Source organism: Bos indicus, chromosome 8, assembly GCF_029378745.1.
Source record: "Bos indicus isolate NIAB-ARS_2022 breed Sahiwal x Tharparkar chromosome 8, NIAB-ARS_B.indTharparkar_mat_pri_1.0, whole genome shotgun sequence".
Lineage (NCBI taxonomy): Eukaryota > Metazoa > Chordata > Mammalia > Artiodactyla > Bovidae > Bos > Bos indicus.
The window spans coordinates 7,275,313-7,302,291 of record NC_091767.1 but is presented as its reverse complement, the minus strand read 5'-3'; the positions used below and the strand labels follow the sequence as shown (position 1 = coordinate 7,302,291).

General features: G+C 39.5%; 2 protein-coding genes across 2 annotated transcripts; both read right to left on the bottom strand.

The window, feature by feature from the left end:
- Nucleotides 1-1,710: 1,710 nt before the first annotated feature.
- Nucleotides 1,711-6,827, bottom strand: DEFB134 (defensin beta 134). Its single transcript, XM_019965515.2, has 2 exons — nucleotides 6,631-6,827; nucleotides 1,711-4,397 (listed from the first exon to the last, which is right to left on the bottom strand). Exons 1-2 carry the CDS (start codon nucleotides 6,686-6,688, stop codon nucleotides 4,255-4,257), a joined length of 201 nt encoding a protein of 66 aa, XP_019821074.1. The 5' UTR covers nucleotides 6,689-6,827; the 3' UTR covers nucleotides 1,711-4,254.
- A 13,015-nt stretch (nucleotides 6,828-19,842) lies between these two features.
- LOC109562741 (beta-defensin 43-like) lies at nucleotides 19,843-26,730 on the bottom strand. The gene is made up of 2 exons (XM_019965740.2): nucleotides 26,624-26,730; nucleotides 19,843-20,141 (listed from the first exon to the last, which is right to left on the bottom strand). Exons 1-2 carry the CDS (start codon nucleotides 26,679-26,681, stop codon nucleotides 19,990-19,992), a joined length of 210 nt encoding a protein of 69 aa, XP_019821299.2. The 5' UTR covers nucleotides 26,682-26,730; the 3' UTR covers nucleotides 19,843-19,989.
- Nucleotides 26,731-26,979: the final 249 nt, after the last annotated feature.

The window sequence follows — 26,979 nt, the reverse complement described above, 5'->3', positions numbered from 1 at the left end:
AGTTTCAGGTATACAGCATAGTGATTCATAAATTTTAAATGTTATACTCTTATAAATGTTATTTATAAGATAGTGGCTATATTTCCTGTGTTGTACAATATATTCTTATAGCTTATTTATTTTCCACATAGTCATTTGTACTTCTTAATCCCCTACTCCTGACTTGCCCTTCCTTCCTTCCTTCTCCCTACTGGTAGCTACTAGTATGTTCTCCATATCTGTGACCCTGTTTCTTTTCTGTTATATTCATTGGTTTGTTTTATTTTTTAGATTCCACATATAAGTGATATCATACAGTATTTGTCTTTCTTTGCCTGATTTATTTCACTTAGCATAATATCCTCCAGGTCTGTCTATGTTGTTGCAGATGGCAAAATCCCATTCTTTTTTATGACCAAGTAATATTCCATTGTATGTATTTGTGTGTATACACACACACACATAGCATATTTTGTTTATATATATACACATATATAAACATATATATGTTTATATATATATAAACATATAAACAAGATGTGATAAATACCACACACACACAATGGAATATTAGTCATAAAAAAGATATCACTTTACACCTGATCAGATGGCTGATTCAAATAGGTGTGAAGTGATATCTTATTGTGTTTTTTAATTTGCGTTTCACTATCTTTTTCCCCACTGAGTGTTCTTGGTGCTCATGTAAAATGAATGGGATTAGAGATGACCTGGAGTGATTATGTTCTTGATCATATATGCATAGGCTTATTTCTGGGTTCTTATTTTTGTTCCACTGATCTATGTGTATGTTTTTATGCCAGTACCATACTGTTTTGTTTACTGTAGCTTTATAATTTAGTTTGTAACTAAGAAGTATGATACCTCTACCTTTGCTCTTCTTTCTCCACATTGTTTTGACTATCTGGGATCTTTCATGATTCCATATGAATTTTAGAATTGTTATTTCTGTTCTGTAAGAAAATGCCATTGACAATTAGAATATCACCTTTATTCAACTCTTGATGAATGAATGTCTCTTGCCATTAAGTATTAAGAGAGATACAGGTTCTCGCTCTTGCTTTGGAGACCACTTCTCTAATGGGTCTCTAACAGTGCCCTCTCAGCCAGCTGAAAAGAGAGGCTCTTCAGATAGTCAGCAGGCTGGGATATTTTCAAGTTTCAGTTTATCTCTGTGTATAAAGAATGTACATCTTAAGTGGAAAAGTAAGATGTGAAGCAAGCCTAAGGATTGTGGAGTATTTTGAGGACATTTCCAGAGGAATCAGTGTGCTCATATAAGGATCCCCTGTTTCCTTCAGAGTCTGAGGGTTTGTTTGTTTGTTTGTTTGTTTTTTTGAAAGTAAATTTATTATTCTGTATTCACACAGTTGCCTGAAAATAGTGAAGGTGTTTACAGTAACAATTATTTATGACATTCCATGTAGGCATTTCTTCAAGGGAAATCATTCTTCTCACGTGAAAAACTAATTTGGAATATATTCTCTATCACCAGAAATCTGAAGTTTATTTATTTTTTAACCTTTATTTTTTAATATAAATTTACCTATTTTAATTGGAGGCTAATTACTTTACAATATTGTATTGGTTTTGCCATACATCAACATGAATCTGCCACGGGTGTACACGTGTTCCCCATCCTGAACCCCCCTCCCACCTCCCTCCCCATACCATCCCTCTGGGTCATCCCAGTGCAGCAGCCCCGAACATCCTGTATCATGCATCAAACCTGGACTGGTGATTAGTTTCACATATGATATTATACATGTTTCAATGCTATTCTCCCAAATCATCCCACCCTAGCCCTCTCCCACAGAGTCCAAAAGACTGGTCTATACATCTGTGTCTCTTTTGCTATCTCACATACAGGGTTATCGTTACCATCTTTCTAAATTCCATACATATGCATTAGTATACTGTATTGGTGTTTTTCTTTCTGGCTTACTTCACTCTGTATATTAGGCTCCAGTTTCATCCACCTCATTAGAACTGATTCAAATGTATTCTTTTTAATGGCTGAGTAATACTCCATTGTGTATATGTACCACAGCTTTCTTATCCATTCATCTGGTGATGGACATCTAGGTTGCTTCCATGTCCTGACTATTATAAACAGTGCTGCGATGAACATTGGGGTACACGTGTCTCTTTCCCTTCTGGTTTCCTCGGTGTGTATGCCCAGCAGTGGGATTGCTGGGTCGTATGGCAGTACTATTTCCAGTTTTTTAAGGAATCTCCACACTGTTCTCCATAGTGGCTGTACTAGTTTGCATTCCCACCAACAGCGTAAGAGGGTTCCCTTTTCTCCACACCTTCTCCAGCATTTATTGCTTGTAGACTTTTGGATCGCAGCCATTCTGACTGGTGTGAAATGGTACCTCATTGTGGTTTTGATTTGCATTTCTCTGATAATGAGTGATGTTGAGCATCTTTTCATGTGTTTGTTAGCCATCTGTATGTCTTCTTTGGAGAAATGTCTGTTTAGTTCTTTGGCCCATTTTTTGATTGGGTTATTTATTTTTTTGGAGTTGAGCTGCAGGAGTTGCTTGTATATTTTTGAGATTAGTTGTTTGTCAGTTGCTTCATTCGCTATTATTTTCTCCCATTCTGAAGGCTGTCTTTTCACCTTGCTTATAGTTTCCTTTCAGAGTCTGAGAGTTTTCTTGGGTCCTGTCTGGATGCCTTCCTTACTCTGGATACTGAACCATGGTTATCACTCCAGGTCATGTCTAATCCCATCCCTTTTTATCCCCTGTCCCCTAATGACTCCAGAGGAGAATTTGGGCCTCTGAGGAGGGGATTTTTAGTATCTTCCCTGCTAAAGACACCAACACTGGATTTTATCAAAGGTTGGATAGTGTCTGGGAATGTGGAACCCCTTACAACCCTTCATTCCTTTCAACCACTGTTATCCTTTTGTCTTTTCTCAGTATCAGTGAGTAGCTGGAAAGGCGGGGCTGTCATTCAGGCCAGGCCTTGGGCACAGTTTTCTCAGTCCTATTCTAGGTCAGTGATTGGTTCTCTGCAGTTAGAGCCCTGTCCTCTCAGAATCACAAGAGAGTCTGAGCTGAATTCAGCAGTGAAGCTGAAGAAGATTGCTGCACACCCAGAATCCGCCCCCTTCCATCGCTGCACTGCTTATCCTGAGCAGCATGTGCTGAACTCACTGGTGCATCTGTACATGGGTTGGTGACACTGAAAAGTGAGGCAGATGTGCAGCAGCACCACAGTAGTCAATGGGACAACCACTGAGCTAGTGGAAGTTGCTAGGTTTGCCTGTCACACTTTTTTTCCTTTTGCTTTCTTTTTCTTTTTTGGCCACACTTCAGGGCATGTGGGATCTTAAGTTCCCTGACCAGGAATTGAGCCATCAACCCCTGCAGTGGAAGTGCAGAGTTAATTACTGGACTGCCAGGGATGTCCCTGCCTGTCGTACTTTTGTAAGGTTCACTGGTAAACAAAACAATGAATTCTAGTGGGACAGTTTATTATTTACACACAGCAAAGCAAGACCAGCAGGTGTGTTAGCTCCTAGTCTCACAGGATGGCACTCCCCCAGAATGGGAGATGGTAGGTGGTAGAGGTGGTGAGCCACTCAGCTGTGGAGAAGCCAACTCTGAACTATGGCCAAGTGGTCTGATAGCTGAACCCAAGGGGGTTGAAGTGGAAAGTCACATAATTTCATTCTCTGAAACCAGGGAGGTGGATGAGAACCTGCTTTGTTACAGCCCATCGTAACATAGCTTTTGTCCTTGTGTTTCAAGACCTTCAGGGTCAGACCCAGTCAAGACTCGTGCAGCCTTAAGTGAAGTCAAAGTGGTCCATGTGAGAGATATATAAGGTCATTAGAGGCTGGGTCAGGTCTGTTCCTCTACAGACGAGAGGCTCAAAGAAAAGGTGAATAGGGAACTGAAGGTATGGTAGGGTAAAGCCTAGGTGTTAAAAGATGTTTCTATAGTTTTGGGGCCTCTATAAATAATGTAGATAACCTTTCTATGAGTAAAGATAAAAATAGTCACTGAGGAGACTGTGCGTATCACTTTGAAGTGAGGAAAAATATATTATAACCTGTTTTCCTGAGGATCTTAAATGTCTTTAGGAAGACATCAGCTCAGCTTTTCAAATCTAATATTATAAGGTTTTGATGTTCTGATGGCTTATAAAAATGCTGAAAACCAACAACTGTGGGCACATCTCAGTGTCAGAGTTCAGTTTAAATTCTCTGTCAAGTTAATTGGTATTTACTGGCTTCTTAAGTCAGGGCTCAGGATTTCCTTTGAGACAGCACTCCAGCTGAAACATGCAGTAGGCAACTAGCATTTCACTTCCAAAGCACTCAAGTCTGCAGGTACCATTTATGTGACATCTTCTGTATAATTCTGATGATAATGGATTCAAGCCTGGAAAGAAAATGAATGGAAAGATTATTCATGATAGACCTTTCTGTACTATAGAATGACCAGTCCTTCCATTTTTGTCAAAGTGGGTTCCAAGAGACCTGTTCATAGTCTGATACTATAATTGAAAAAATTTAAAAAGCTATGGATTGAACTGTGTCCTCCACAGGTTCATATATTGAAACCATAATCCCCAGTGTGACTGTTCTTGGAGATAGGGACTTTAGAGGTGACAGTAAAATTAAATGAGGTTATAAGAGGGGGGGCCTGGTCCACAGAATTGGTGGCCTTTTTGACAGAAAACACAGAAAGAAGATGGCTGTCTGCAAGCTAGGAAGGTAACTCATATCAGAAACTGAATTGGTCTTCAGTTGCTCTTGGACTTTCCAGCCTCTGGAACTGTGAGAAAATAAATTTTGTTTAGGCCTTGCCATGCATGATATTTTGCTATGGTAGCCTGAACTGACTGAGACAATTAATAACTTGGAACTTTGCCCAAATTGGTCGAATAATAAATTCTATAAACAAGTTACCTATGTATGTAGTCATTAACAAAATATTTAATTATTTGTTCATTCTCAAGCCAGTTTTTTATAAATCCAGGTACTGTTTAGGTACAGATTTGAGTATGATACCGCAAAGAATTTTTGGTCTTGGCTAAAAAGGAAGCACAAAAGATGCATGAGAGAGAAGAAAATATTACAAGTCCAGTGAGATATATGCAACATGGAGTGGTGATGTGAGTTCAGAGGAGGATGGAAGCCATTCTGAGGATGGGATGTATTATTGGAGCCCAAGGCGTTTGAGCTGGACCTACAGTTTAGTGGACACGTAACTCTACAGAATCATCAGAATATGAATGTTTATTTTCATATGTAAGAGAGTGTTGAAAGGAGAAAGAATACTAAAATTTGGCCATTTGTGGAAATTCTGAATAAGTGTTTACCCCATTTATTTTGCCTGGAGCTTCCCTGGTGGCTCAGACCATAAAGAATCTGCCTGCCAATGCAGGAGACCCAGGTTCAATCTCTGGGTCAGGAAGATCCCCTGGAGAAGGGAATGGCAACCCACTCCAGTATTCTTGCCTGGAAAATCCCATGGACAGAGGAGCCTGGCAGGCTGTAGTCCATGGGTTTGCAAAGAGTCAGACATGACTAAGCGATTAACATACACAGGAAAAGAGGAGGTCAGGGTTACTAGGTTAGCAAGATGGATGCCTAACAAGATGTGAAGTATTAATGGTCTATATGTGAAATTTGTAATGATCTCTATAAAGAAAGAAGTTCTTATAAAAATAATAAGCTATGGGCATGTATACAGCACTGAAGGGAATATTGTAGACTGTGCAGTTGTTCACTGTCCAGAGCCCATGGATTTATTGCATGAACCATAGTGGAATTGTAGTGGCCTGTAGAGCTTCTAGAGGCCTGGATTCTATAGATTCTTAAATCCAGCCTGTTGAGTCACATGATATGAACATCTGGTTCATCTGCCTAGAGAATACATGAGAGATTGAGAAATTAAGTAGGACCCTTCAACATATGGATGTGAACTGATTCAGTAACACTAAATGAAGAGAATTCTCAAGATGAGATTTTCAAAGTCAGTAATGGATGCGGTCAGTATGAGGTCAGCTTGTGCTCTCCGTAACATTTCTCCAGCTGCTACCTCATCTAATCAGATATTTCTCACATCACATGAAGCCCATCAAATCTCTTGGGTTATGGCAGTTCCTAATCTGTTTCCCTGTGTACCTGAAGGATCTACAAATGATAAGTTAACGGTGAGTAATTTGAGTATATTGGAAAACTTAAAAATTACATTATTACTGCTTGCTGGTGTTGACTGCTATACCTAGGCATGTTCCTAGTAGAGATGAGTAGAGTTGAGTAGAGATACAACAACTGTAGCAAAACAAAATGGAGTATTACTAATAAAAATATAATGATAACTCTTGTAAGTCAGGAACTGTACATATGTATAGGCATATTCTATACATTATTTTATTTAATCCTTGCAAGACTCTGAAGTTATTATTATTTCCATTTGGTAAATGAAGAAATTACATTTCAGAGATGCTCAGACTTCTGCCTCAAACTGTACAGCTGCAGTTTGGAGAGCCAAGATTCAAGGTACTTCAAAAATTACAGAGTTTATGGTGGTAGGACATTCATAGGCTTGCATAGTGCAATTGCTCTTCTAGACAAGGATTCTCCCAGGAAGATTCCCATTTTACCTGCTAGTGCTGTATCCCAAAAGATGAGAAACACAAACACAGTGAAGGGAGACTCCATGGCTGGCACTTTCTTGTTGAGGAGGCTTCTGGCAGGGTCTGATGCAGGCTGTCCTAGAGCAGAGAGGGAAAGATGAGCATGCCATTCAGCACTAACCTCTCAGGTCTGGGGATGATCTGCTCCAGGTAGATATGCTACACTGACCTCCCCTGAGGCAGCTGAGCTGGCAATGCTTATATGAGGAAAAAACAACCAGCCGTGTCCTGTTTGACAGCTTTTCCTATTGGCAAAGGCACTGCTCACCCCCTTGGAAAACCTGGATTTTCCAAAAGACTAACAGAGACCTTTTATAAAAGAATTTATTTTGTTTGTATTTATTTTAAATAAATAAAGTTAATTGTTTGACTTTTATGTTACAACAGAAATGCAATTCTAGAAAATTCATAAAATATTGAGAATTACAAGGAAAGAAGTTACACTTGAGCCCCACCTCTTCAGACACAACATGTGTGTTTCTCAAGGAAGTTGATTGTATTTCTAGTTTTTTGTTTAATATTTTATCTTGTATAGTTACAGGCATGATATTCCCATATTTATGTATTCTGCTTTTGTAAGGTGGTATCAGTTCAGTTCAGTCACTCAGATCCGTCCAACTCTTTGCGACCCCATGCACTGCAGAATGCCAGGCTTCCCTATGCATCACCAACTCCCAGAGCATGCTCAAACTCATGTCCATTGAGTCAGTGATGGCATTCAATCATCTCATTCTCTGTTGTCCCCTTCTCCTCCTGCCTTCAATCTTTCCCAGCATCAGGGTCTTTTCCAGTGGGTCAGTTCTTCGAATCAGGTGGCCAGAGTTTTGAAGTTTCAGCTTCAGCATCAGTCCTTCCAGTGAATATTCAGGACCGATTTCCTTTAGGATGGACTGGTTGGATCTCCTTGCTGTCAAATGGACTCTCAAGAGTCTTCTCCAACATCACAGTTCAAAAGCATCAATTCTTTGGCACTCAGTTTTCTTTATGGTCCAACTCTCACATCCATACATGACTACTGGAAAAACCATAGCCTTGACTAGACAGACCTTTTTGACAAAATAATGTCTCTGCTTTTTAATGTGCTGTGTAGGTTTGTCATAGCTTTTCTCTCAAGGAGAAAGCTCTTTTAATTTCATAGCTGCAGTCACCATCTGCAGTGATTTTGGAACCCTCAAAATAAAGTCTGTCACTGTTTCCATTGTTTCCCCATCTATTTGCCATGAAATGATAGGACTGGATGCCATGATCTTAGTTTTCTGAATGTTGAGTTTTAAGGCAACTTTTTCATTCTCCTCTTTCACTTTCATCAAGAGATTCTTTAGTTCTTCTTTACTTTCTGCCATAAGGGTGTTTTCATCTGCATATCTGCAGTTGTTGATATTTCTCCTGGCAATCTTGATTCCAGCTTGTGCTTCATCCAGCCTGGCATTTCACATGATACATGCATCATGATAAGGTGATGTGTGCATAAATATTTTCTGTGTCATTTCAAACTTCATAAAATTAAAAAAGCTGTGCAATGTTTTATTAAGATCATTTTAAAATAGCTGTCACTATTTTAAAAAACATCTTTATTGAAGTAGAGATGACAAAACTGCAGATATTAAAATGTACAGTTTGATAAATTTTGACACATACATACTTGAATGTGAAACCATCATCATAGTCAAGATAATGAACATATCTGTTTCTTCCAACCATTCTTCATGACGTTTTCCTCACCAGTTTTATTGAGGTATAATTAATGAGAAAAATTGCATGTATTTAAAGGAGTAAAATGTGATGATTTTAAGTATGTATACATTGCAAACTGATTACCACAATCAAGTTAATTAACACATCTCTCACCTCAGATATTTACCATTTTGTGTGTGTGTGGTGAGAATATTTAAGATTTAGTCTTGCAGCAAATTTTAAATATTCAATATAGTGTTATTAGCTAGAGTCACGATGCTGTATCTTAGATCCCCAGTACTTCTTCATCTTGTGATTGGGAGTTTGTTCCCTTTGACCAACATGTCTCCCCTCCAGACACCTGGAAACTGCCATTTTACTTTCTGGTTTTCTGAATTGAGTTTTTTGAGATTTTACATCTAAGCGAGATCATATGGTATTTGTCTATGTTGAGTTTTTTTCACTCAGTGTGATGTCCTCTCGGTTTATCTATGTTGTCACAAGTGGCATGATTTCCTTCCTTTTTGTGGCTGAATAGCATTCAGTATGTGTGGACACGCTGAGTAGTATGTATGTACATTTTCTTTATCCATTTAGTGCTGTTGGTCACTGAGATAGTGTCTCTATCTTGACTATTGTTAGTAATGAATGTAAGTGTGCAGATGATTCTGAGATATCATTTTAATTTACTTTGACTATGTACTGAGAAATGGAATTGCTGAATCACATTGCAGTTCTCATTTTGTTTTTTTGAGGAACCTCTGTATTGTTGTCCACAGAGGCTATATCAGCGATGCTCAAATGTTCCTTTTTCTCTACGTCTTTGCTAATATTTGCTATCTCTTGTCTTTTTTATAATAAACATCCCAACAGGTGTGAAAATACATATCATTGGATTTAAAAAAATTATTTGTTTATTTGGCTGTGCTGGGTCTTCATTGCTGTGGGAGCCTTTTCTCTAGTTGCAGGGAGTGTGGGCTACTCTCTCGTCATGGTACATGGGCTTCTCATTGCAGTGGCTTCTCTTGTGTGGTGCACGGGCTCCAGAGTGTTCAGGCTTCGTGGCTGTGGCGCACAGACTCGGTAGTGGCAGCTCCTGAGCTCTATGGCACAGGCTCAATAGTTGTGCTGCGCCAGGCTCCTGTATTACCACTGGGCCTCCAGGGAAACCTGTCCTTGGACTTTGATTTGCGTTTCCCTGATGACTAGTGATGTTGAGAAAATTATCTGCCCATTGGGCATTTGTATGTCTTCTGTAGAAAACTGTCTATTCCGGTCCTTTGCCTATTTTTAATCAGCTTTTTAAAACTTGCTGTCAAGTTGTGTGAGCTTTCTTGTATATTTTGGATATTCATACCTTGTAGATCTAGGATTTGTAACCATTTCTCCCATTGCATAGGTTGCCTTTTCATTTTGTTGATAGCTTCTTTTGCTCTGCAGAAATTCTTTAGTTTGATGTAGTCCTACTTATTTTTGTTTTTGTCGTGTGTGCTTTGGATTTCATGTTAAAAACATAATTGCCAAGACCAATATCATGGAGTTATTGCCTCATGTTTTATTCTAGGAGTGGATGCTTTCAGGTCTTACATTTAAGTCTTTAATACATTTTGAGTTAATTACTGTGTATGCTGTAAGATAAGGGTCCAATTTCATCCTTTTGCATGTGGCTATCCAATATTCCCAACACCATTTTATTTTTTATAGAAGTATAGTTGATTTACAATGTTATGTTAATTTTGCTATACAACAAAGTGATTGTTACACACACACACACACACACACACACATATATATATACATTCTTTAAAACATTCTTTTCCATATGGTTTATCTCAGGATATAAAATATAGTTCCCTGTGCTACACAGTAGGACCCTGTTGTTTATTCATTCCATATATAATAATTTGCATATGCTAACCCCAGACTTACAGTTGGTTATATGCCCAGGATTAGCATTGCTCAGCACTATTTATTAAATATATCATAGATTTCCTATTGTGTATTCCTTGGCAACCTTGTCAGATGTTAGTTTACTGAATGCATTTGGGCTTAGCTGGGCCCTTCATTCTGCTCCATTGGTTTGTATCTATTTTTATGCTAGTTCCATACTATTTTGATTACTGTTTTGACTGCATTTGGGAAATGATTAGGTTGTGAAGGAGATGCCTTCTTGAATGGAATCTGTGCCTTTACAAAAGAAGCTCCGGAAAGATCTTTTGTCCCTTCCACCGTGTAAAGTTACAGTGAAAAAACAGACCCTCACCAAACACTGAATCTGTTTGCACCATGGTCTTGGACTTCCCAGCCTCCAGAACTGTGAGAAATCAATGTCTTTTGTTGATAAGCCACCTATTTTAACCAGCTCATCCTTAGAGATCTCACTCCTGGGGAAGGCCTGAGGCAGACTCCCATGGCCCAGCTTAACTTACACCATCCTTTTAGCTGGAAGCACATTGTCAAAAGGAAGATCGAGGTCAATGAAAGGAGGAAGCCTTTCAGGTGTGATGAAGGGACATGTTTCTGATCCTAGAACTTCCCAGCAGAAGATGGGAAAAGCCTTGTTTCAAGCTGGGGTGGATATTGGGGTTCAGTGTGGCCCATTCTGCCATATAGGGCTGATGGGAGAATCCATGGAAGTCAGAGGGTAGGAGTGCATTGCTGCCGTCTCCTTAGCAGCTGGGGGACATCAGACCAGAGGAACAAAGGGTGTGAGCACAGCAGCTTCTCTGATCACTGGGAAACTTGACCCAAACCTTGGGTCTTCTAGGGCATGATCCAGAACCCTCCACTCTTTCACCAGGCTCTTTTAACTGTATGTTGGGGTGGGACTTAGAGTGAGGATTAAGCTCATAGTTTCAGTGTGTCTAACAGCCTGCAAGCTCTGAGCAAGAACTTCAGACCAAACCGTTAAGTCCAAACCCATGTAGGAAAAAAAATTTAACCAGCTGGTTACATATAACCATGACATGAGGATACTAAAGAAATCCCTGTTTGGACCTGGAGAAGTTCAGAGAGGAAAGTGGGGTCTGGTTGTGGCAAGCAATCAAGAGACACTTCTGCCTGGAAGGGGCTGTGTAATCAGGTGAAACCACGATTGCCTTTAGCAAGATTTGATTATGTTTGGAGTCTTAGGACATTCTGTGAGGAGATTCTGGCTTGGAACTGGTCCCTGGCCACACGCAAGGACAAATATTCTCAGTGCTTTCTTTTAAGATCAGATGCCCTTATGCCGCTGGCCAGATGCCCAGAAGTCCCCTAGGCTAGCTTCAGACAGATTGTCTATAGAACATGATTTTTTCCTTTGGGCATTTGAGTCTGTTCCTGGTCCTTGAATTTCCTAGCACAGTTGTAGCAAACAGAGCTGTCCTTATCTCCGTGGATTTCTGTGAGGGCTGTGAGAAAGGCAGTTCTACCACACTGGTCATGGACCTGGTGTGTGACAAATCCTCAGCCTTACTAATGACTGTGAGCAGATCAGCAGCCCACCCTGTCCTTACTCAGACTCATGTCTGTAACAAGTGAGTTACAGACCCACGTGGGGAAAATACAGAAAGGCCATGATCACTGTGAGCATGGAGGGGAAATCCAGCATGGGGCATGGAAATGGAGAGCTCTAGAGAGCAGGAAACCAGGAAAGTTCAGTTCAGTTCAATTCAGGGTGGCCAACATTAGTGGTGCTTTATGCCAGGCCCTTTGCTGGGTTCCAGGGACATAGAGAATAGAGAAGATTCCTGCCCTCACTGGTGCATGGCCCATAGGTTATAATTTTCATATAATGAGGTAATGGGCTTCCCTGGTTGCACAGATGGTAAAGAATCCTCCTGCAATGCAGGAGACCTGGTTTCCATCCCTGGGTTTCATCCCTGGAGAAGGGAATGGCTACCCACTCCAGTATTCTTGCTTGGAGAATCCCAAGGACAGAGGAGCCTAGTGGGCTATAGTCCATGGGGTTGCAAAGAGTTAGACATGACTGAGCAACTCAACTAATACACACATAATGAGGTAAAAGCTGTGAACAGGAATTATGTACAGAATGCTACGGAAACTTGGGGCACCAAAATGAGCTTTGAGAGAAGCAGGAAAGGCTTCCTGGAAGAGTTGAATCTTTAAGGGTAAGTAGGAATTATCCCGGTAGTACATGAAAGAGGGCTCTAGGAAAGATCAGTAGATCCACAGACTCAGGGTACAGAAGTAGAAAAGTCTGGTGTGCAGGTGTGAACACATATTTAGGTATTACTGGACCATGGGGTGTGGTTATGGATGAGGTTGTAGTGGGTGGTAGAGCCATGTTACAAAGGCCTATGAGTGAAATTTTATTAATTTATTTAATTTTATTTTTTACTGAAGTATAGTTGATGGACGGTGTTTCAGGTATACCATTATTCGGAATCGATTTTAGGTCTGTAGCTCTCCCAATGTGAACAACATAGACCATTGAAGTAATTGTTCAAGAACACACTGATTGGTGGTAAGTAATTTGCAAGATTATTTTGTTAGGTAAAGTTTGTCTTTTCCCCATAAAAGTGAAAAGGAACAACAAAAAAAAACTTAAAAATTCTTGTCGAGAGGACAGCTGAAGGATGTTAAAATTTTGGGAGTGTTCTTATTTCTGTTCCGTTGATCTATGTGCCTGTTTTTATTCTAGTACCATACATTCTGATTACTATAGCTTTATGATATAGTTTATAATTAAGAAGCATGATGCCTCCAGCTTTGTTCTTCTTTCTCAGCATTAAGTATTTGAGATCTTTTCTGGTTCCACGTTAATTTTAGAATTGTTATTTCTATTCTGTAAAAATGCCATTGGAAATTAGCATATAACCCCTTTTCAACTGTTGATGAATGAATGGTTCTTGGCATTAAGTGTCCGTAATTGTCAAAGGCACAATCAGAGACAAAACCAGATATTATGAAGTTTTGATGAAACAAGAAAACTTGTAGTTCTGTTGAAGGGGTTGAACCTGAGTCTGACCAAGCCTGTGGATCCAGTTGCCTGTTTTCAGGAAATATGAGGACAGAGGCACAAGTTAAACCTCACCATGAGTGAGTACCCAGTCAGCAAAATCCAGGTTGTGGGTAAATCTACAGGCCAGGCCAGGTGTCCTAGGCTACTTAACAGTTAAATTGTAAGAGAGCAGGAGGGAGAACACTTAGGTAAAAAGAGACCAAAAGATATATCAAGGAAAAAATAAGCAAGATGAAATTTTATTTTTGTAAGAATGGTGAGTTGTCTGGTAGAAATAGAAGTTCAAGGACATGATTACAATAAAAGTCAAGGTTTGTGGTAACTTGAGGGGGTTATGACTGGGATGGGGTTGTATAGAGGTGTTTCTGGGGTGCAGCAGAAGTGTGGTTTTTTTAATCTGAGTAGTGTTTACTATGGGGTTAAGCATATAATAATTTGTGAAGCTCTACCTTTGTCTTGTGGGTTTTCTATATATGTGTTATATATTTTACAACAAAAATTTCTATTTTTTTAAAAAAAGGGAATTAATGAGAAAGCAACATAACTTAGGAGATGTGTGTGCATGTGCTACAAGCCTGGCTGGAAGGATGAGATGTGGCAGGAGAATTGGCACTTATTCCTCCAAAGAAGAAAGTAAAGAAGAAAAATACATATTCGTTTACAGAAATATGCTTGCTTATTGGGTGAGTAGGCTGGGAATAGGGTCAGTGGAAAATCATTTAAAACCCGCTGACATCTCTTTTTTCTGAACCAGAAACCAAGTTACTTGCTGAGAGTAGGATGGGCTGTGTTGGGTGGTGAGGTCAAATAGCCTCTGAAGTGAGAGGAGTGACCTCATGCCTAAACTCAGCTTACTTGCAGTGTTGTGTGGTATTCTCCAGTGGCTTTCAGAAGCCCAGGAGTTTCTACTGGGCAGATCTGTGGCTGATTCTTCTTCCATGTAGTGTGATAGAAGAAAAAAAAAAAACTTAGTGTCCTGGAAAAAAAAATTGTTGTGATGCCATTTGGGTCCTAGAATTACCCAGGAAAATGAAAGATGAAAAGTTAATGTTTGCCATGGGTTAAATTGTGAGCCTCCAAGGATGTTGAAGTCCTAAACTCTAGTACCTGTGAATATGACCTTATTTGGAAATAGGGTCTCTGCAGATGTTTGAGTTGAAAATCATTTGGATGGGCCCTAATTCAATATGACTGTTTCCGTATAAGAGGGCAAAATTGGACACAGGCACAAACACATACGGAGGGAAGGCAATACAAAGACCTGGGGAGAACACCATCTACCAGCCATGGAATGCCAGGGGCTGCCAGGAGCTGGGAGAGGGGCTTGGAGCATATCCTTCCTTCACAGGCCTCAGAAAGAAGCAGTTCTGAAGACAGCTTGATTTCAGACCTCTAGCCTCCAGAGCTGGGAGACAATACAGTTCTTCTGTTTAAGCCCCGCAGGCTGTAGTGCTTTATTATGGCAGCCTTAGGACTTAATCCAGTGCCCCAGAAAAAATACTGGGTTTGGTTGATGTGATGTATATGTGATGTACATGGTCCATGCTCTCACTGAACTTGTAGTCAAGTGATGAAGCAACTACTAAATCAAAAAACATATATACACAAATTCTAATATTTTGTGGTTTTTCCAGTGGTCATGTATGGATGTGAGAGTTGGACTGTGAAGAAAGCTGAGCACCAAAGAATTGATGCTTTTGAACTGTGGTGTTGGAGAAGACTCTTGAGAGTCCCTTGGACTGCAAGGAGATCCAACCAGCCCATTCTGAAGGAGATCAGCCCTGGGATTTCTTTGGAAGGAATGATGCTAAAGCTGAAACTCCAGTACTTTGGCCACCTCATGCGAAGAGTTGACTCATTGGAAAAGACCCTGATTCTGGGAGGGATTGGGGGCAGGAGGAGAAGGGGACGACAGAGGATGAGATGGCTGGATGGCATCAGTGACTTGATGGACGTGAGTCTGAGTGAACTCTGGGAGTTGGTGATGGACAGTGAGGCCTGGCGTGCTGCGATTCATGGGGTCACAAAGAATCAGACACGACTGAGCAACTGAACTGAATTGAACTGAATAATGAACAAAGATCCTATGAGAAAATTTAACAGGGGAGAATATAATTTAGGTAGGGAGTATCCAGGAAAATTTATTCCATGGAGAACACTGAGAATATCTCTTTAAATGAGTAAATGTTAGGTGAAGACTGGGCGGCAGGGATGTAGATTTCCAGGATGTGTGCACAGCATGGGTAGAAGCTGTGAGGTGAGCTTGTTTCAGAAAAGTAAAGTCCAGTCAGGTGGACCATGTGAGACAGTGGGCACATGAGACGGGTAGGGCTGCAGGAAGCAGTTGGGCCAGATGAGGGGGCTTGTTGTCCATGTAAGCAGTTTCTACTTTAGCCCAATAGGAAGACAGTGAAAGGTTTTATTTGTGGCAAATGCATGATCCAATTTCAATTCTATAAAGGTCATTTGATAACTGCATGAAAGAGGAGCAATAAATATGTAAAAATGACATGGGACACCAGTTAAGAGGCCATTTCCTTAGTCTTACAACAAATGCTCCTTGCCTGTTCCATGGTGCGTGGAGCCTCAGCAGATGAATGACCCCAGTCACCAGAAGTTCCTGGGAGGCCGTACCCTTCAGAGAACAAGCCAGTGTTTCGCTGGAATGCAGGTGGAAAGGTGTGCTGGGAGAAGGTGTAAAGCAGCAGGTTCTGCAGGGCATGGCAGCAAGAGTAGAGATAGAGGCCAAGAAGCTTGGCTGGAGAAGAGGAGATCAGAGCCAGATGGGGTGCATGAATATATTTCTGGCTGCACTTGCTCCAGGCTGGAAAGTGGTTTTCATATCCCTAAGTGCATCCATGCTCACTTGGTCATTTCCCCAAATTCATGTCTTTCACGAATTTTCTTTACATATTTTTTTGTTTTGCAGTTCTTTTTAGGAGTCTTCCCCAGCTCTGTAATCAAAATCATATCGCACACTTCCTGAAGCTGGAATGCATGAAGCCCAAGTGATACATGTATATAAATTTTCATGGATGTGAAAAGCACACAGGAGGGAGTGATTTTGTTCCTGTCCTGGTTCTTTTGCTCTCCTGTTAGAGGAGCCCTATTTCTCCCATCTCTAGTTTTTTTCTTCTCTAGCTTTAAATGCCTTCTTCTGTTCTCTGGGTCTAACCGCCCCTGAAGTGTACGTTTTACAAAGGACAGTTTACAAGAATTGCTTTGCTTGGCCCCACCACAAGCCTCTGTAATAGGAAGCATTAATGGTGTACAGCCTGTTTTACAGGGGAGAGAACTGACATTTGGAAAGGCAAAGCAAGTGCCTTACTGAAAGCTCATCAAGCTGAGTCCAGATCTGAATTTGGATTGTCTGATTCTGGGTTCTGTATTTATATAAGATCAGATAAAGGTTTTGTAAAGCACTGCAAACTGTCAGGCACTCTTGATCTTCAGTCCTTCAAAGCAAGAGTTCTAACACGAATTCTTTGTATAGCCCACATTGCCCAGCATGGAAGACTCATGGTGATGGTGTTATAGGACTTTGCCCTGCTCTGTGGGAAGCTCTGATTTCCCTAAATAGATTGCAGCCATATTAGAAATGGGCTGGGCCATTCTTTAATTATTCTGTATGCATGAGCCATGTAAGTTGTGTTGCTGCCATTTGTGATACGTATAAACTCGAGAAAATCCTTTTTTCTACCCAAGCTTCATGTTCTTTGCATTTTAAAACAAAGAGTGATATCTACCTGGCATTTCTTTTTTTCAAGGTGAGAGACTGAAGACAGCTATCAAAAACACAGTCAGCTAAGTAAGGCAGCCTTACAGTTCTCTGTATACTATAGGCATTTGTTAAATGAATGTACAGTGAGGATACAAAGAAACCTACATAACATCCTACCAGGCCATTAGGGCTGTTCCCACAGTCCTAAGTAACGCACTTTGCAAGTGGTACTCAAGAAGTATATTTTAATGGTGAGACATTATGTTCAAAGACAGACCTTTATTTGATTGAACTGCTCAGTGGAGCAAGTAGATGTTCTTGTTCCTAAAAGGTTCACTAGTCACGCAGCTCACTATTGCTCAAGACCTACATATAGAGTGACTCTCCCCTGCTCTCAGCTGTCCCTTTGCTGATTGGTTCAGCTATGAGGAGCTTACTCTTCGTCCTTGTGGTCCTTGTCCTGCTCTCCTATGTTCCACCAGGTAAAATGGAATCTCTTCCCTGTGGAATTATGAACCATCAAGGGAAAGAGGGTATGAGGTCCTACAAGAGTGAGGAGGAAGCTGGACTTGGATGAAGAAAATTGAAACAGAGAGGCAGAGATGGATGCTCCAGGCTGTTCCAGGGAACAGAGATAAGATGCTAAGGACACATAGTAGTCTCAAAGAAGACATTAGTTCTGGATTTTGGTCTAGGGAATCTGTGAATTTTGTGGGGGAACTGAACTGATGGCGTTGGCAGAGCAAAAGCATGAGACCTTTAGAGGATACATAGTGGGTGGGAGAGGGACTGTTCCTCTAGGACTCTTAGAACTTGCACTTTGAAGTCAGTTAGAAACCAAGGCAAATTTGATGCTGAGCAGAATCAATAAATAGAGCAAGTTGTTCAAATATATTAACTTTAAAGCATGATAGGAGCATATGGAACATCGGTTTGAGGGGTCAAAATTTATGTCCTATGGAAAGAAACCAGCAACTTGATACTGAGAAGGGTCCACTTGAAGTGGTGAGTCAACAACTTTGCTTGTGGTTTGCTAAAGTCAGCAGAGAGCTTTTACCCTTTGTCTGAAAGCTTCACATTCTAAAGGTATCATTTAAGGCCATAGGTAAGTATTCAAGAGGCACATGAGAATTGTGAGATTTCTGCCACTGTCCTGGATGGCAGGACCTTTGGACTCATGGTGTCTCCCTTGGACTCCTTTTCCCCAGGGGGTGCCCCAGGGATAATGGGCGTGTGAAAGGCAAATTCACTTGCCAGTGGCCTTTGGTCAGACCACACGGCTTACTTTTACGCTACAGAGGCCCTTGGGCAGGCTGGGTGGAGAGACTGGTAAGGTTGAACACACAAGAGCGGGGAATTCAGTAGGATGACTCGGAGCCACCCTCACCCTCTTAAGCTGCCTGCCTACCACTCCTCCTGATCCCTCAGACTCCAGAGGCGCCCAGGTCTTGAGGTGAGGAGAAAGACTAGTCACTGATCGGAACCTAGGCGTCAGGTCCTCCAGACCCATTCACCAGCCACCAACACTTTCCACTACTTTGTGATTAAGCCTGAGCAGGCAGTCAGGCATGCAGGAAAAAGTCAACGAGAAGCGGGCCTAGAACCAGGGGCTTCTGTACTTCTGTGTCGGTGATCTTTCCTTCTTTAAATGACACTTGATAATCAGACTGTTATTTGTTTGAGATTCTGCGTGTCTCCTGCCATGGGGCCTTGACAGACTCCTGGGGTCTAAATGTTTTCCACTGCAAATAGTTCCAAGCAAATCTGCTGGGCTCTGTTACCTGTCTATAGTTGATGAGCGATTCACATGAGTTGGAACTGTGGAAACTAGTAACTCATAATACATCTCTGGGAAATAACATAAGAGCAACTGAAAAAGGGACACCCAACCATAACATGACTGGGGTCTTTGGAGCCTGTTCAATTTACCATTAAAACTTTGTAAAGTGCAGTCTTCAATCTTATCCAAGGCGTTATGACCCTGCAAGCACGGTGTGTTTAATTCTGTTTTTATTGGCAGTTAAAAGTGGAGCAAATGCATTCATAAGAAGATTCTTTAACACATGCTGGCGAACAAAAGGTATTTGCAGGAAATCATGTCATAAAAGTGAAATCTTTCATGTATTCTGTGACGTGTCAATTCTTTGCTGCATTGATAAAAAGCATTTGCCTTCAATGGTTGGGAAATAGTTGTGTCTGAGGTTCCTGCTGACTTCCTCTGAGGACCTTCTGAGATGTACCAGCCCATTAAAATGATGGCTTTAGCCTATCAATATTTCTGTGTTGGCTGTATTTCTCTTTATTTAGAGGAGTTTGTTGTCTCTCCCATGGAAATAATCTCTTAGTCGAATTCCTTGTCTTCAATATTTTTATTCTTTGTTAATTTTTCCTATTAAAATTTTCCTAAAAACTTTTTTTGAAATATACCATGTACTCAAAAAAATGTAAAAATCATAAGTGACCCTCTTAACAAATTTCACAAATTTAGCACATCCGTGCAACAGTAGTCTTGCTTGGGAAATCCCACAGACAAAGGAGCCTGGCAGGCTACAGTCCACGGGGTCACAGAGAGTCGAACATGACTGAACACACACACACATACACACAATTCATGTAATTCTCCCAACACTATGATGTAGGTACCATGGTTATCCGGTTGTATAGATAAGGAAACGGGATAGAGAGAGACTAAAGAACTTATCCAAGGTCAAATGGTTTGAAACTGGTGGGGCTGGGATACCTACTATAGATGAAATGACAATGTGGTGGATATAAGTTGAGGAAATTAATGAAAAAGTACACACATGAAAACAGACTGTGAGCTTTTAGAAAATATTTACTTTAACTTGAGCATCTACATATATAATTACCATGAATTTCCTTTATCCATTATATTAATTATTCTTATATAGACAAGGGAGTTTTAAACATCTTTAGATTTCTGAAGAAGATGGAGTTAGACTTTTCACCACTTCTTTTTTTCCTTAACTTTTTTCTTCTCTTTGCAGCAGATGGTCCAGTCAGCACAGTATTTAACTGCGTATTCGTTAGCATTGCACTTCATTCTGCAGTTATAGTATCCTGAAGGACATCCTTCCTGAAAAAAGAGGCTTCTGGCTTTAAAAAGAGAAAACATTGTATTGTGTGTTTGTATATTTTAATGTTTGAACACTTTACTATTTGAAGTGTTTCACAATAAAACAACAACAATAAAGAACTTCCAGAAAAAAATGACAAAAAAAGAATGGAGAAGAGAAAAGTGGCAGTACTGAATAAAGATAAATGAGGGTTTCTTCTCTAGAGCAGTCGGTGAGCTGAGGCTGAAAACGGGCAGCGTTTCTGATAAGAGCTGTCACTGCATATTTTTGGCTATGCTAAAATTAATGATCCATTTAAGTGTGGGGATTCATGATTCAGGAAAGGGTGTTTAATTTTACAAGTGAGGTCTCTGAAAGTGCGTGCAGATGAAATCTCATGTACAGGTGAAGGGGTTGGCCTTAGGTCAGAGTATGAGTTTTGAAGGCAGGGTGAGATAAAATTAGGTAAAGGTTCATGGTAGTGGGGAAATGGGGATTTTGTCACTTGTTGCTTTTCCTGTCTTGGTGAAAAAACAAATCATCAACTGAGAATGAGAATGGGATGGGGAAGTTGGGTCTTGGTTTCCATTTTCCAGTGTGTTGAGGCTCAGAGCTGTTACCTCCTTTACTGAGGAGGTTTTTGAGACCTGCACAGGGTCCCACACGCCATGACCTCTCACCTTGGTTTCCAGTTCTTGATCATAGGTGTTTCCATCTATCCCTTTACCCCAAGGAAGCCTAAGTTTTATAAGAATCACTCGCATGCATTTCCTTACTTAAAAATAGTGTTAGTACCTGAATTTCATCCCTAGATACTGTAGTTTAGTTTTTTCTCTTTATAATTTTTGATGTTCCTTCTAAACCTACAGATTTTTCCCAAGTCCATTTTTTATACTTTTCTTACAGTTCTTATGTCGAAGAACTTGGGGTGTTTAACCTGTAGTGTTTCCTACAGTTTATAATTTTCTGATTGCATACTCTTAGAGAAATCAGCATGTTCCTGTGTCCTCTGTATTTTCAGTAAATTGGCAACTGGATTCAGACACTTGACCAGACTCACGTTTGATTCCTTTAGCTGGCTGTACTGCAGCTGGTGGAGGTGATTGTGTGTGTGTGTGTGTGTGTGTGTGTGTGTTTTATCAGGAGGCCCTTAATGTCTGGTTGTCTATCTTTTGGAGATAATAGCAGCTACTGATTCCCAATGGCTTCATTCATTAATAATGAGGGTTGTATGTTGGTGACACTGTAGTTATATGTCTTTTTCAGTTGAAATGTACATGACTCAGTAAGTTTGGTGACTAGTTTACACTTGAGTGACTTCACTTTATCACTTTACACTTGTGAAATCATCACTACTATCAAGATCATAAGACACTTTAATCACATATGAAAATTTCCTCTCACTTCCTCTATTATTATTATTATTGTTGTTGTTATTAATTGTGGTAAGAATACTTAGCATAAGATCTAGACTGTGAAAAATCTAAGTATACAATCCTGTATTGTTAACTGTGGGTACTGTGTGAGGTAGAACTTCAGAACTTTTCTGTCTTGCATAAATGAAACTTTGTACCTTTTGGCCAATGTCTCCCCATTTCCTCCACCCATCAGGCCCTGTTAGTATGAATGTGCTATTTTTGGATTCCACATATAAGTGACATCACACAGTATTTGTCTTTTTGTGTCTGACATTTCATTTAGCATAGTACCCTCCAGGTCCACCCATGTGGTCACAAATGGCAGGATTTCCTTCTTTTTTAATGCTGAATTTATCTTATATATATATCACATTTTCTTCATATGTGTGTATATATTTTTCACTTTAATTGAGGAATGACTGACTGATAAAAATTGTATACATTTAGGGTATACAATGCAATATTACAATATAACATATATTGATACCACCACAAGATAATTAACATATCCAACACTTCATGTGGTCATCCTCTTTTATTGTATCGTAAGATCACTTGAGATCTACTCTCAGCAAATTTCAAGTGTATAATACATTATATTGACTATTTTTATTAACTATAGTCACCGTATTGTACATTAAGTCTCTGGAACTTGCTCATTTTATAACTGGACGTTTGTACCCTAACATCTCTCCATTTCCTTCCCTGCCCCTCCAGCCCTTGGCATCCACCATTTTACTTGCTACTTCTTTGACTTTTACTTTTTTACGTTCCACACATAAATGAGATCACACAGTATTGATCCTTCTGTGTCTCACTTACTTGACTTAGCATAATGTCCTTCAGGACATTTGTTCATGTCAATACAAATGGTATAGTTTCCTTCTTTGTAAGGCTGAATAATATTCTGTTGTATGACTACACACACACACACACGCAAACACACACATATAAGACATTTTCTTTACCCATTCATACATTGACAAGACACTTTGGTTGTTTCCTTATTTTGGCTAGTGTGAATAATACTGCACTGAACATAGGAGTACAGTTATCTCTTCAGCATCTTTATTCAATATCATTTTTTGGATATATACTTAGAAGTGGAATAGCTGGATCTTATAGTGGTTTCTAGTTCTAATTTTTAAAGAAGCATTCATATTTTTTCAAATTACTTTTTCAACTTATGTTTCCACAAAAGTGTACAAGGTTTCTCTTTATATATCTACCAATACTTATTATTATTATTATGATAATAGCTATTTTAACAGGTGTGAGGTGATAGCTCATTGTGGGTTTGATTTGCATTTCCCTAATGATAAGTGACTTTGAACACCTTTTTGTATTCTTTTTGGCTATTTGTATATCTTTTCTGGAAAAATATCTGTTCAGGTCCCTTGCCCATTTTTAATTGCTTTATTATTATTTGGGCTATTGAGTTGTGTGAGCTCCTCATGTGTTCTGCAAGGAATTTGCAAACCCTTATTGCAATGGCACCCCACTCCAGTACTAATGCCTGGAAAATCCCATGGATGGAGGAGCCTGGTAGGCTGCAGTCCATGGTTTTGCTACAAGTCAGACACGACTGAGTGACTTCACTTTCACTTTTCTTTTTTCCCCCCCACTTTCACTTTTCATTTTCACGCATTGGAGAAGGAAATGGCAACCCACTCCAGTGTTCTTGCCTGGAGAATCCCAGGGATGTGGGAGCCTGGTGGGCTGCTGTCTATGGGATCACACAGAGTCAGACACGACTGAAGTGACTTAGCAGCAGCATTGAGTATAGGGCCTGCAGATATTTTCTCCTATTCCTTAGGTTGTGTTTTAACTCTGTTGATTGTTTGTTTTGCTCTGCAGAAGCTTTTTAGTTTCATGTAGTCCTACTTATCTCATTTTGCCTCTGGTGCTTGTGCATATCCAATAAATCATTGCGAAGACCAGTGTCATGAAGCTCTTCCTTCATGTTTTCTTCTAGAGATTTTACAGTTTCGGGTCTCCTGTTTAAATCTTTAATCTATTTTGAATTGATTTTTTTCTATAAATGTAGTCTGCACGTGGCTATCCAGTTTCCCTAACATCATTGGTTGAAGAGACTCTCCTTTATCCATTGTGTAGTCTTAGTACTCTTGTTGAATATCAGTTCCCTCTGTGTTTTGGGGTGGGGGGATTATTTCTGAGGTCTCTATTCTCTTCCACTGTTCTACATATCTATTTTTAAAAAATTATTTGTTTGGCTATACCAGGTCTTAGTTTGGAGAAGGCAGTGGCACCCCAATCCAGTACTGTTGCCTAGAAAATCCCATGGACAGAGGAGCCTGGTAGGCTGTAGTCCATGGGGTCGCTAGAGTCGGACACGACTGAGCGACTTCACTTTCACTTTTCACTTTCATGCATTGGAGAAGGAAATGGCAACCCACTCCAGTGTTCTTGCCTGGAGAATCCCAGGGATGGGAAGCCTGGTGAGCTGCCATCTATGGGGTCACACAGAGTCGGACACGACTGAAGCGACTGAGCAGTGGCAGCAGCAGCAGGTCTTAGCTGCAGCATGCAGGATCTTTGATTTTCACTGCAGCATGCCAGATCTTTAGTTGCAGCATGTGGGATCTAGTTCCCTGACCAGGGATGGAATTCAGGCCCCCTGTATTGGGAGTGCAGTCTTAGCCACTGGACCACCAGCAAGTCCTTACATACCTGTATTTATGCCAGTATCATACTTTAAAAATTTTTATAGCTTTGTAATATATTTTGAAGCCATGAATTACTATGCCATCAGCTTTGTTCTTCTTGCTCAAAGTTGCTTCAGTATTTAGGGAATTTTGTGGCTGCATAAGAATTTTAGGACTCATTCTTTCTTCCTTCTCTTTTATTTTTCTTAAGAAATTTTTTTCAGCTGTTTAAAAGTTTTAAAAAGCTGTTCTAAATTTTTTTTCTATGAAAAATAACATTGGGATTTTCACAGGGATTTTACTGAATTTATTATTTGCTTTAGGTTTTATGAACATTTTAGCAGTATTAATTCTTTCAGCTGCTAAATAGTTATCAGTTGAAAAAGATTAAGTATTGATGCATGCTGCAATATGGATACATTTTGAAAAACTTGTTGCTATTTAGCAGCTGAAAGAATTAATACTGCTAAAATGTTCATAAAATGTTGCTTTTATTTGTGTCTTCTTTAATTTCTTTCATCAATATTTTGTAATTTTCAGTGTACAAGTCTTTTACCTCTTTGGTTAAGTTGTATTGCTCAGTACTTTGTTCTTTTGATGCTGTTATAAATGAGATTGGTTTCATAATTTCTCTTGAACAGTTTGTTGTTAATATGTAGAAATGTAACTGGTTTTTGCTTATTGATTTTGTTTTCTGTAACTTATTGAATTTTTGTACTAGTTCTAAGTTTTTGATGGTATCTTGGGGTTTCTACATATAAGATCATGTCATCTGCCTACAGAGGTAACTGAATCTGAGTTGTTTCTAATTCGAGCCTGGAAGCATATTCAGTGATACAGCAATGTCAGTCAAATATATATATATTTAAAAAGAAACAGCTTAAAGAATGGGAGAGAATATTTGCAAACCTGTATCTGCTAAAGGTTTAATGTCAAAAGTATATGAAGAACAGACTAGTGAAAAACAACTAAATTAAGAAATAAGTAAAGAATTTGAGTAGAGAAATATACACATGGCCAATAAAACACTTAAAAGATGCTCAACATCATTCATGTTGCAAATTAAATGCAAATTAAAATACAAATTAAAACTACAATGAGATTTCACTTTATACTAACTAGGAGGACTATCATAAAAGAAACAGACAATAACAACTGCTGGTGACTATGTGAAGAAATTGGAACCCTCAGGCACTGGTGGTGGGATTTTAAAATAGTGAAGCTATGAAAAATAGTTTGACAGTTCCTCAGAAATTTAAACATAGTGTAACCATAAAACACAGGTATATTTCCAAGAGAATTGAAAATATATCCACATAAAAGCTTGGATGTAAATGTTCAGAGCAACATCATTGATAAAAGATTTAGACTAGAAACAACCCAAATGTCCATCAACTGATGACTGGATGAATACAAGATAGTATATCCATTTACTGTAATACTATTTTATCAGTTGAAAAAGATTAAGTATTGATGCATGCTGCAATATGGATACATTTTGAAAAACCTGTTGCTAAGTGAAAGAAAACAGACACAAAGATTTACATGTTATTTGACTATGTTAAATATCCAGGATAGGTAAATGGATAGAAACAGAAAATAGATTAATAGTTGCCAGGGTCTGAGGGGAGGAGGAAGATGGGGAATGACTGCTAATGAATATGGAGTTTCTTTTTTGGAGTCATGGAATGTTCTGGAATTGGATAGTGATGATGGTTGAATAACTTTAGGAATATACAGAAAACCACATAAATGGTACACTTGAAAAGAATGAATTTTATCTCATAAAAGAAACGAGAACCATGAAGGAAATCTTGAATTTCTTTAGGAATTAAAAGGTGATCTTAAAGTAGTAAGTGCATGATAAAAGATGTCAATTGATAGTAATGTAAAACCCACTGATAAGCCCAAAGATGAATATATATTTAACACATAGTATTGATGGATTTTAAAGTTAATTTGGGAGGGTTAGATTGATTGTTCAATAAGTAGGCCCGTGTAATTGGTTACTTGGTTAAGTGTTAAGATGGAATCTTAAGTCCCACCATACATAAAGTAATTTCCACATAAGCCCTTACCTAGATCAGTGATTAGAGTGTTGTGTAAACCACAGATGGAGCAGCCTCCTGTACACCTTGGCCATTCTAATCTCTGCTCATTTTCCATTTTTTTTCAGTTCCCCAAATTTTCTGTGTTCTGTAACCTCCTTTCACCTTCTTTAGATCAAACACAATCTTCAAGTAAAAGTTCATAGGTTAAATCACTGGAGGGTACCACCTTACAGCTGTTGCCCTAACAACCAGCTCTTCACTACTCTCCCATTCTTTGTTATATGGTACAATCTGCTCTTTTCTAATTTATTTTCAAACTCTTGAAAGACCTTGTATTCTCTTTCACTTATATTTTCATAACTTTGGAATGAAAGGTTTTCTTCTTACCTTGAGGAACTATGGACAGTAAAGTAAGAACTCCGAGGAGGGAAAGCAAGACCTTCATAGTTGAATAAGTCAGAGAGAATCTGTAGCTGGGATGAAGAAAACTTCTTTCTACATTCAGTACTCAAGAAGTGAGTTACTGTATGATTATTGAACCTTTCAGTGGCAAGAACATTTCTGCATTCCAATGAGTCTTCATATCAGGAGATACCATGCAATGGACGTGACCATCAGTCATTCACAGGACACTCGTCGAGTGTTGGCAGGGTGTGGGCAGTGACAGAAGAATGTGCAGCACTTACAGAGAAATAGCAGCCATGATAAAGGGAGGAGGGGATACTCTGTGGAAAAATCATTGT

Excerpts from the sequence above, each read along its gene's own strand:
- DEFB134 (XM_019965515.2), bottom strand. The coding sequence starts at position 6,688 with ATGGAGTCTCCCTTCACTGTGTTTGTGTTTCTCATCTTTTGGGATACA. Across the intron at positions 4,398-6,630 it reads TTGGGATACAGCACTAGCAG|GCTTGAATCCATTATCATCA; the intron begins GTAAAATGGGAA and ends TTTTCTTTCCAG.
- LOC109562741 (XM_019965740.2), bottom strand. The coding sequence starts at position 26,681 with ATGAAGGTCTTGCTTTCCCTCCTCGGAGTTCTTACTTTACTGTCCATA. Across the intron at positions 20,142-26,623 it reads ACTGTCCATAGTTCCTCAAG|CCAGAAGCCTCTTTTTTCAG; the intron begins GTAAGAAGAAAA and ends CTCTTTTTAAAG.